At 35.2% G+C, this 10,423-nt stretch overlaps 1 protein-coding gene across 3 annotated transcripts; it reads left to right on the top strand.

The window, feature by feature from the left end:
• Positions 1 to 3,190: 3,190 nt before the first annotated feature.
• LOC125578554 lies at positions 3,191 to 9,629 on the top strand. 3 transcript variants are annotated; one of them, XM_048741585.1, is made up of 20 exons: positions 3,191 to 3,583; positions 3,771 to 4,634; positions 4,724 to 5,125; positions 5,226 to 5,324; positions 5,410 to 5,457; positions 5,534 to 5,602; positions 5,691 to 5,765; positions 5,862 to 5,930; positions 5,998 to 6,147; positions 6,238 to 6,309; positions 6,388 to 6,459; positions 6,525 to 6,659; positions 6,758 to 6,826; positions 6,920 to 7,006; positions 7,084 to 7,443; positions 7,527 to 7,955; positions 8,091 to 8,344; positions 8,432 to 8,513; positions 8,637 to 9,021; positions 9,118 to 9,629. In XM_048741585.1, the coding sequence occupies exons 2-20, from the start codon at positions 3,783 to 3,785 to the stop codon at positions 9,381 to 9,383; spliced, it is 3,975 nt and encodes a 1,324-aa protein (XP_048597542.1). In that variant the 5' UTR covers positions 3,191 to 3,583; positions 3,771 to 3,782; the 3' UTR covers positions 9,384 to 9,629. The 3 variants fall into 3 exon arrangements, with proteins under 3 accessions (XP_048597542.1, XP_048597541.1, XP_048597543.1); XM_048741584.1 differs by having other exon boundaries at positions 3,191 to 4,634; XM_048741586.1 differs by lacking the exons at positions 5,862 to 5,930; positions 5,998 to 6,147; positions 6,238 to 6,309 and having other exon boundaries at positions 3,191 to 4,634.
• Positions 9,630 to 10,423: the final 794 nt, after the last annotated feature.

The following is a 10,423-nucleotide window of genomic DNA, read 5'->3' as shown; positions in this document are numbered from 1 at the left end:
AAGTTGTCTAGACGACTAAACTATATGTCGTCTGGTCAATGCAGAGGTTATTTTTGCAATTGACTTTGAAATCTGTTATTTCGGACGACTGAAAGTTAAGTCGTCTACTATTGTTTGGTTAAAAAAAAACTCCAAAAAAGCTAGACGACTTACATTTCAGTCGTCAGAGGTTAGTTTTGCATTTGACTGGATTATTTCAGAAGTTTGACTTTTTGGACGACTTACATTTCAGTCGTCTAGTGAAAATTAAAATAATAATATTTTTTTAAAAGTAGACGACTTACAGTTAAGTCATCATAGGTTAGTTTTGCAATTGAAAAAAAAACTTCAAGATTTAATTATATACAGACGACTTATAATTCAGTCGTCCACGAGACGACTGAAATGTAAGTCGTCCAGAATTTACGAGGTTTGACCAGAATCTCGGAAAAAAAATCCTGGACGACTTACAATTAAGTCGTCTGGTGGACGACTGAATTATAAGTCGTCTGTGTATAATTAAATCTTGAAGTTTTTTTTTTCAATTGCAAAACTAACCTATGACTACTTAATTGTAAGTCATTTACTTTAAAAAAAATATTATTATTTTAATTTTCGCCAGACGACTGAAATGTAAGTCGTCTGGGGAAGTCAAACTTCTGAAATTATCCAGTCAAATACAAAACTAACCTATGACGACTGAAATGTAAGTCGTCTAGGTTCTTTGGAATTTTTTTTGAAACCAAACAATAGTAGACGACTTAACTTTCAGTCGTCTCAGGTTACAGATTTCAAAGTCAATTGTAAAAATAACCTCTGCGTTGACCAGACGACTTCCAGGTAAGTCGTCTACAGCCAGACGACTGAAAGGTAAGTCGTCTACAGCCAGACGACTTCCCAAGTAAGTCGTCTGACGAACAGATCTGGAAAAAAACTCGATGTCATACCTTAAATTGGTGAGATAAGTTCCTTAGCATACATAAGGCTTCTCCAAGCACACAGAATCACAAACGGAAGTCACCCACCCATAATCGTTAGCTTCTATGACTCTATGAACCATAAAAATTTTAGAATCAAAATCTTGGGTTTTTTTAGCTCATTGTGGAGAGAAAGTGAGAGATATGTTGTGTTTAGTTCACAAGAATGGATAAAGAAGAAGGGTAAATCGATTTTAGGAGCATTAAGAGCTTCAAATTGGTTGTTCATGGTGGTTGTGGTATTGATGACAATGGCAATCTTGTAATTACTTGAAGATGATGAGGGTGAGAGAGTAAAGATGTCATTTTCGAAAAAAAAAAAAAAAATTGATGGCATTTTCGTAAATTATATGAACTTGTGGGGTGAATAGGGCAAAACCAATTTTCAAAAAAAAAGGAGGTTAGTTTTGTGTTTGACTTTAAGTTGTAGGTCAATTTTGCAAAAATCCCAAAGAAAAACCTCATTTGAAATTATTAGCTTCTTAAATATATAACAAAATTTCCAGAATAGTTTAAAGAAGGAATAACAAAAATATTGATAGAAAATAAAAATAGTTTTGTTGGCTTATAATTTATAACACAAATATAGCATGCCTATTTTTTATATAAACTAACCAAAAAGAAAGAAAAAACTTAGTATCCCAATGAGCTCATCTAATCTAGTTTGGTTTTTTAATAAATTTGATGCATCAAAATTAAAAGTAACAAGAGTTTACTATTGTTAGACAATAATCTTGCAATTGAGAAAGCATACATTTGAGACAAATATATGAGATAAAGTTCCACAAAAGAGACTAGATGATTGGGATTGGAGAGAAGGAATTTGGTATGAATCAAAAGATACTCCTAATATCATGGTTCACATTAAGCCATCTAGGTTTCTCACCAAATATTGATTTGAAAAAACATAGCAAGGGAACAAAATCATATATATACATTTATATAGTCACATTCGCATCAAAGAAGAAGATGCATAGGATATACTTATACCTATATTAAATTCGCAAATGAGATCAATGATTTGGTCTTATGAGTAACAAATTACAAATAAATGTATACGAAATGATATTGGGTTGTCACGTATAATATAAAGGTTTTCTTTAAATACACATGTATCTAAGCTGTCACCACTGGTGATACTCTGTTTGAAAAGGAGAACATGATGGTCCCTCTCCTTGAGAGATTCGGCATAACATTCTGGCATCTTTGCCGTCAAATTTACTTTATATTAAAATACCAATATTTCTAGATGAACTCTGAGAACAATCCTGCACTAGAAAGTAAAACTTCAAAGAGGTTACGAGCAAAGTATTCTAACGCAGCTATGCAAAATAAGCGATATCATTAATGTGGATGCTTTTTCACTATGATGTACGTTAATAACGGTAAAAAGATGTTATGGCGCACAAAAAATAACGGTTAAAAGATTTCATCAATATTTACCAAAAGGAAATTATTTAGGTGAATCAGTATTCACTAACCCAAATTTACATATAATTCAATAAAAAAGTCATGAAGAGCAGAAACTCGTCCAATACGTATATTGTATATAGTGTGTTAGCCGATCCTAAAATAAACTATAATTTTAAATCCTAAAATAAACTATAATTTTATCCAAAATTATAGTATAAATACCACATGTTCCATATATAAATTAATCATTTAAAATTTGGGAACCAAAATAAATACTATTTCATACAAGTGTTCAGAAAATAGGCTCTGTCCACAATGAAAACTTATTTATACAAAAGGCTTATTTTCACGCGGATTCCAAACGGTTGGCCCTGTAGATAAAAAAACAAAAATTGGAATGACACATTGATGATACTTTTATAAACGCGCAAAAAGAATATCTTTTCTTTTCTTGGTTAAAAAGAATATCTTTCCTTACTTATATTATTTGTCTTGGCAAAATAAAATTTCTTAACATTTTCACCCAAATATATTTTTTTTTTTGACGTCATTTTTTTTTCTTTATTAAGTTGAGGACAGGAAGAAAAACATACTTATTTAAGTAGACAGTGCTCACAAAAAGAATGTAGATAGTGGTAAGTCTTAACTATTAAGATTATACATTTTGGCAGAATATATTTCTTTATTAAGTTGAGGCCAGGAAGAAAACCTTCTTAATAAGTAGAGATTGCTAAAAATGAAAAAGAAAATGTAGAGTGATAAATATTAAAATTAAAATAGTAAATGTTTAAGGGCAATTGTCAATAATAGCACCTTTTGAAGTTTTCCTTCCCAAACTAGCACTCAGGATTAGAAGTCACAAAAATAGGTTTCATTAAAGGGGTAATTTACCTTTATACCCTTTGTTATAAGAATAGAAAAAAAAAACATTTCATTTCATTCGATCGCGAATCTTCTCCGGCTCCTCTCGGGAATCTTCACCCTCACCGGCACTGTCGTCTCCGACTCGGGAATCGTCGTCTCCGGCTCGGGAATCATCTTCTCCGACTCGGGAATCGTCGTCTCCGGCTCGGGAATCATCTTCTCCGACTCGGGAATCGAAGTCTCCGGCTCGGGAATCATCTTCTCCGGCTCGCTAATCGTCTTCTCCGGCTCGCTAATCATCTTCTCCGGCTATCTAATCATCAGCGTCACACTCTCTACTCTCAAAATCGGTAACTTTTTAAAATTAGGGTTTTTGAATTAAAATTTGGGAAGCTTGCGTTTTGATTTTGATTTGTGTGTTACTCGTTCTTATTAACAAGCGAAGCAAATGAAGACTTTTGTGTTGTTTTGTATTTGTGTTATTTCAGGAAAGCCTTCCAGAAAAGTTTGAAATTTTTTTTTTCCTTGTTTACGCAGGATAGAAACAAGATGGGAGATTCAGTACCTCTAAAACTAGCACTGCCAGAGCTGAAGTATCCTATTGGTTCACAGCCAAAAGAAAAGTCAGCAATCAACCAATACTCTGGTTCAGATTATATCTCTATTGTCAAAAGCATCCTAAAACCAGATGAGATGATAAGAGTCCGAGGATCATTTCTGGGACCTGTAATGAAGCTCAGTGAGAGAGGATTGAAGTTATCAGCAAAGATAGTCTACGCCATTCTCACTAGAAGCATCGTTTCTGTCAAGGAGAATGAAGGCTGGTTCCATTTCGGTGCGCAGCCAATGAGGTTCTCTATAAGAGAATTTCATATGATGACAGGCTTGAAATGTAGTGGTGCATTAGAAGGACCACGAAGGGAAACCGAGAGATTTAATTGGGAATTGCTAAAGGGGCGTAGTCATAAGTTAAGTGACGTGGTGGACCAGCTCAGAAACACAAGAGAAGATGCTTCTGAGGAGAGAATATGCCTCGCAATGCTCATCCTGGTAGAGAGCATATTATTGCGGAAGAGCAAAGGAGGGAGTTTTCCTTTGGAATATGCGAAAAATGCACAGGATATGACATATCCATGGGGAAAAGAGGCTTACATTGTGCTCCTGAAGTCAATTCAAAACGCTGTCGCGAATCATTTGGAGAATAAATCCAAATTTGAGTTGCAAGGTTATCCTCTAGTATTCCTTCTTTGGATACTAGAGTCGATTCCTTTGCTAAGGAATAAGTTCAGTAAGTGTGTACCAACAGTTGAGGTTCCTGGGCCGACTTACTTGTGTGAAAAATACACTGAGATAGAGAATCCATCACTTGATAGGGTTTTACAGGTTGAAGCTGATACAAAGGTAAGCTTTTCCAAGTATATGTTTCTCAGTTTATTTGGCTTTTTCTTTTTAATATGTTTCTCATTGGTCTTTTTTTGAAATATTCTCAGCTGAAGGTCCATTGCATACTACCTTCTATTCCTCATGATCCAGAAGATGATATCTCCATTGAAGACAAATATAGTGACGAGTTGGAAACAGTGAAAGATGTAACAAAGAAAGGGTACAAGATTACAGCCGATGACTGGGAAAATAGGTGTGTAGACACATTTGACACATTGGATGCTCTTATTCAAATGATGGCAAATAAGGAGACTGGCCAAGCTTCTACTCCGATTGATGAGGATTCAGTAAATGAAAAAGTGAACAGGATCATCACGGTAATGGAGGAGAATCTGAAGAGCATGAAGGATCGAATGTCATTACTGGAAGAAGAAAACATACATCTTAGAGCTCGTGTGTCAGAGTTGGAAGGAAACAGCAATGTTTTTCCCACTAACGTGACACAAAAGGTAAATTCTCAAAACATCTTCTTTTACATTTGCATTTTCAAGTATTTTTTGGAAGATCTTGTACATATTCTTGAATGCCTTCCTAATATTTGACAAACAGCGATCCAGTGGGACACCTTTATCTCCAATGTCTCACACGCAACCATCGAGTGAGACACCTTTATCTCCAATGTCTCAACAGCCTAATTTGACACATGAGGTATGTAACCAATAAATATTGTTGAGTTTTGAAGTAATATTTGGAAAGCTTTTGTACTTCTTGAATGCATTCCTGATTTTTGCAGGAGACAATGATTGAATCAGCTGCATCTCCAAAGTCTCAACAAAATGAGGTATATGCTCAAAAATTTTAAGAAAATATTTGGAAATTCTTGTACAAAATCCTGAATGCCTTCCTGATTTTTGCAGGATTACACGCAATCATCGAGTGAGACGCCTTTATCTCCAATGTCTCAACAGCCTAATTTGACAAATGAGGTATGTAACCAATAAAATATTGTTGAGTTTTGAAGTAATATTTGGAAGCTTTTGTACATATTCTAGAATGCATTCTTGATTTTTGCAGGACACAATGAATGAATCAGATGATGAAACTCCTGCCCTTGATACTCAAGTATTCTCTCCTAATCTGACAAAAGAGGTATATGCTCAATGATATTGTTTTCACAGTTGGAGTTTACAAATTAGTTTTGGGTGATTTTTTTTTACATATAAAGGCTTTTCTGATTTTTGACAGAAAGAAACAGAAACGTCTACCGGTGAGAGGCCATCCAATCCTAATCAAGATGGAAAACCAGATGATGAGGTAATATTTATTCTAGAAATTATAGTTGAATGTATTCATGATGGCCATTCCTGATATTTTTTTGCAGATTGTGAGAGAGAAATTAACAAGTGAGTCACCTGCTAGTCAGAGTCAAGTTTTGCAGAAAGAAACAGTAGAAATGAATGAGACACCTTCTTCTCCAATAGCTCCAAAGAGTATTGAAACTCCCGTTTATACTCCAAGTCAGACTCAGCAGGTACATGGTCAAAAAAAATCTTGGATTTTTAAGTTAATGTTTGAAAGCTTTAGAACGTACTCTGGATTGACTTCGTGATAATTTTTACAGATTGAGAGAGAGCCATCGGATGACACGCCTGCCCTTGATACTCAAGTTTTTACTCCTAATCTGACAAAAGAGGTATATGCTCAATGACAGTTGGAGTTTACAATTAGTTTTGGGTGATTTACATATATAGACCTTTCTAATTTTTGGCAGAGGGAAACACAAACCTCTACTGATGAAACGCCACCCAAAACTAATCAAGGAGAAGGAAAACCAGATGATGAGGTAATATTTACTCTAGAATTATAATTGAATGTATTCATGATGGCCTTTCCTGATATTTTTTGCAGATTGTGATTGAGTCACCTGCTGCTCAGACTCAAGTTTTGCAAAAAGAAACACTGGAAATGAATGAGACACCTTCTTCTCCAATATCTCCAAAGAGTATTGAGGCTCAAGTTTTTACTCCAATTCAGAAACAGCAGGTAAATGTTCAAAAAATCTTGGAGATTTCAAGTAATGTTTGAAAGCTTTTGTACGTGTTTTTGATCCCCTACCTGACTTTTTTTTGTTTTTTTTGCAGACGGTAACAGAGGAAACGTATGAGGCTACACAGCCATTGACTGAGATCATTTCAGCAAACAATAAAAAGGTAAGCATAGAAATGTCTTTCATAAGTACAACTTGAATTTTAAATTGTAGAAACTTCTTCATAACTACCTCTTTTATTTTACTGTTATTACAGGAGGATACACATGCTGTGCATTACAGACCTTCCTCTCCATTGTCTTCACTAATTGCACTAGTTATTGAAGAAAATAAGAATGCTTTGGTAAGAAGAAATATTTAAAATGTTTAGGTAATATTTTTCTATTCAACTAACTCTTACCATTTACTTTTGTCTTATAGAGTGAGACAGAAACTGCGACCCAATATTTTTCTACAAGTGAAGGAGAGCATTCACAATCAAGCAGAAAGAATCAAGCGGAAGAATATCTCAAGGATACTACAGAACCTACTACTGAGCTAGTTTCCACAGATGTTTCGAAGACACAGCCTCTTACTCCGCAAACACAGCACCTTCAGACAAGTGAGGGAGATCAATCCGATGAGACACCATCAGAGCAGAATCAAGCAGAAGAAAATCTCAAGGATACTACAGAACCTACTACTGAGCTAGTTTCCACATATGTTTCGAAGATGCCGCCTATTACTCAGCAAACAGAGCATCTTCAGACAAGTGCTATAGATTTTTCAGAAAAAAACGAGGTATGCATCGAGTATATTTGATCTTTAATTATTATTCTAACAATTTAAAACCGCTGATGTTACTGAATCTTCATTTTTAATAGGTTGAAGTAAGCAGGCTTCTAGCTCACTTTCAAATAGGCGCAGAGGTTGAAATTTTGTCTACTGATGACGAAATATGGTATCCAGGAAAGGTTGTTGATCTTAAACTGTGTGAAGGACTAGAGGAGCTGACAGTTGAGTACACGACACTCTTCACAGACCAACATAGACTTCAGAAACTTCAGGATACTATCACGGCTGACAAAATACGTCCTGCAACACCAACTAGTGACCAAAAATCCTTTGAGATGATGGATAAGGTAGAAGCCTTCTACAACAATGGCTGGAGCAGCGGACAAATTAGCATGGTACTTGGTGATAACACATACTCGGTGTGTCTCTATACTTCTATGGAAACTATTCTATTCAAACATTCAGATTTGCGAATTCATAGAGAATGGAAAGATGGAGTCTGGAAGATGGCAGATAAGGTAAATCATAACTAGAATTATACTTCACGTGAATTGTTTGATATACATACATTTTAGTTTCAGGAATGGTTTCCAGAAATTCCGATTGCAACAAATTTGATAATATTTTGCTTGGTGTCTATTGTTTGATTAAAGGTGAAGCCTGATAAGAAAAGGAAAGCTGCTGCCTCATCACAAAATTCAGGAATGGATAATGTTTTCCTAAGAAGGAGCGAGAGGGTGCCTAAACGATCTAGAGACACAAAAACTCCATTCAAGTCTGACAGAAATCCGGCTTTAACTGTAATACCTGAGATTATACCTGCAGTTGATCCGTTTTCAACTCCTGCGGAACATAAGCTTTCAAGGCTTCAAAATTGGATGACATTAAAGCCCGGCATGCATGAAACGTAAGCATGTTTCTGTCCTTGTCTATATATTCTTATATTTATGTATAAGAGGTTTGGTAATTCCTTTGAATCTTTAATCGACTGCAGGTCCCTATCAATCAATGATAATAAGATAAGGAAATCTTTCTTTCAAAGCATGGAAAATGCAAAAAAGGACCTTAAGAAAGAGGTAATTTGTTTACATATGTTCTTGCCTTGAGCTTTTTTTTAAAAAAAAATTCAGGAAGGATTTGTTTAGTTTCAGGAAATTATATAGTAACAAATTAGATAATGTTTGCCTTTTTTTTTGCAGCACATTGATGGAGCCTTTGCAATGCTAAATTGCAGAAGAAATGAGAATGCTGCTTGGTTCCACAACTACAAGATTCCAAAGGCGTGCTTCCTACCTATGGAGTTCTTGCATTGCTTGCTCTCTGATGATTTGGCTTACAAGAAAGAAAAGGTCAAAGGTAAAAAGATTTTCAACGATTTATTTAAAGATACTGTGAGAGGGAAGGTATATCCAGAGAAGACATGGGGAGAAGATGTTGATGTTGTGTATGGGATTACTCTTGGAAAAAAAAGCAATGTCTGGATTGGGATGGAAATTCATTTGAAGAAGAAAAGAATCACAGTATATGATTGTTTTCAAAAGGAAAGCAACAGCATTGATATTCCTCAAGTGAAAAAGTTGGCAGGTATGTATAAACAATCTGTATTTGATGTATTCATCTGTTTCTTGGTTTGAAATATTCAACTGATTCTATCTTGATATTGATTTTTAAATATGACAGTGTTGATTTCTAATCTGCTGGTGGAATCTTCTGGTGATGAGGTAGATAAGGTGAAGATGATTCCATTTGAGATTGAGCAGGCACAAGGTTTACCCAAGACAAAACATCCTTTCAACTGTGGGATATTTCTTGTCAAGATTCTGGAGTGCCAGTCATTGAAGATAGGAGACATGACAAAGATTAATGATGACAATGCATTGGAGCTAAGGAGAACCTTGTCTTGTGAGATCTTCAACCAATTTGTGGATGAGAGCTTTGGGAAATGAGAATGATGCATGAAAACATTTTTTGTTTTAGTTAAGACTCGGTTTTAGTTATGACTGTTTATTTTGTTATGTTGTTGGCGTCTGGTTACATAAGAAAGATTGGAAGGATATCAAGTATTTTATTTGGGTATCATATATCTTGGAAGGTTAAAATATTGTTTCTGGATGGGTTTCCAGAAAAAAAGTTAAGTGTTTCAAATGTAAAAAAGAATGAAATGAGATTATATACTAAGGATTGGACATGTATATGGTAAGCTTAAAATTGTGATGTTTACAGACAACAAAAATTTAGAACCACAAAGGATCGAACCCAGAGGGAGAGAGTCTGCGTATTTGGATAGTGTGGGAGTTTAGCCACTAGGCCAAGAAGAATCATCTGTTATGGATTACATTTAATTTTATTTAACTCCAAACTGTAACACAAAAAAGAATTAAAATAGATTTTGAATCCACCACATATCGAACCCGGGGATAGAGAGACTTTTGAGTTATAAAAAGCCTTGGTTTAACCGCTGGTCTGAGGAGAATCATCTGTTAAAGAATATTACATAAGCATACTTAACCCAATTAATATAGGATAGGTTTCCAAAACAATACATTTCGATTGAAAAAAAACAAAACTCTTGCCGTCTCAACACTCTCGCCGTTTCAAACTTCTCGAATCTCACTCGTCTCCGCCTCTCGAATCTCTCTCTCATCTCCATATCTCTCGATCTCCGACGAAAACCCATCTCCAGAACTCTCTCTCTCTCGATCTTTTACGCGAGCTCTCTCTATTCTCCGAGAAAAACCATTTCTAGAGCTCTATCTCTTGAAGGTATGTTGCAGATTCAACCTTATGTGTGTTTTCTTTCTGAGAGATTGGTCTCCTGTTTTTGCTTGTGTATAGACTTGCTCGTTTTAACCTAATATGATTCGTAGAATTCTAGTTCATGTGAAAGCATGTGTATAGACTTCGGGAAGGATTTGTATTTTTTTCAGGAAACCCTTCCTGAAAATTGGATTTTAATTAATTTAGACAAATAAAATTTTTCTTGTTT

This window comes from Brassica napus, chromosome A9, assembly GCF_020379485.1.
Source record: "Brassica napus cultivar Da-Ae chromosome A9, Da-Ae, whole genome shotgun sequence".
Lineage (NCBI taxonomy): Eukaryota > Viridiplantae > Streptophyta > Magnoliopsida > Brassicales > Brassicaceae > Brassica > Brassica napus.
This window is presented reverse-complemented; position numbering and strand designations above follow the sequence as displayed.

Coding starts and splice junctions, on each gene's coding strand:
- LOC125578554 (XM_048741585.1), top strand. CDS start 3,783: ATGGGAGATTCAGTACCTCTAAAACTAGCACTGCCAGAGCTGAAGTAT. Junction 4,635..4,723: donor AGGTTGAAGCTGATACAAAG/GTAAGCTTTTCC, acceptor AAATATTCTCAG/CTGAAGGTCCATTGCATACT. Junction 7,007..7,083: donor AAGAAAATAAGAATGCTTTG/GTAAGAAGAAAT, acceptor TTTGTCTTATAG/AGTGAGACAGAAACTGCGAC.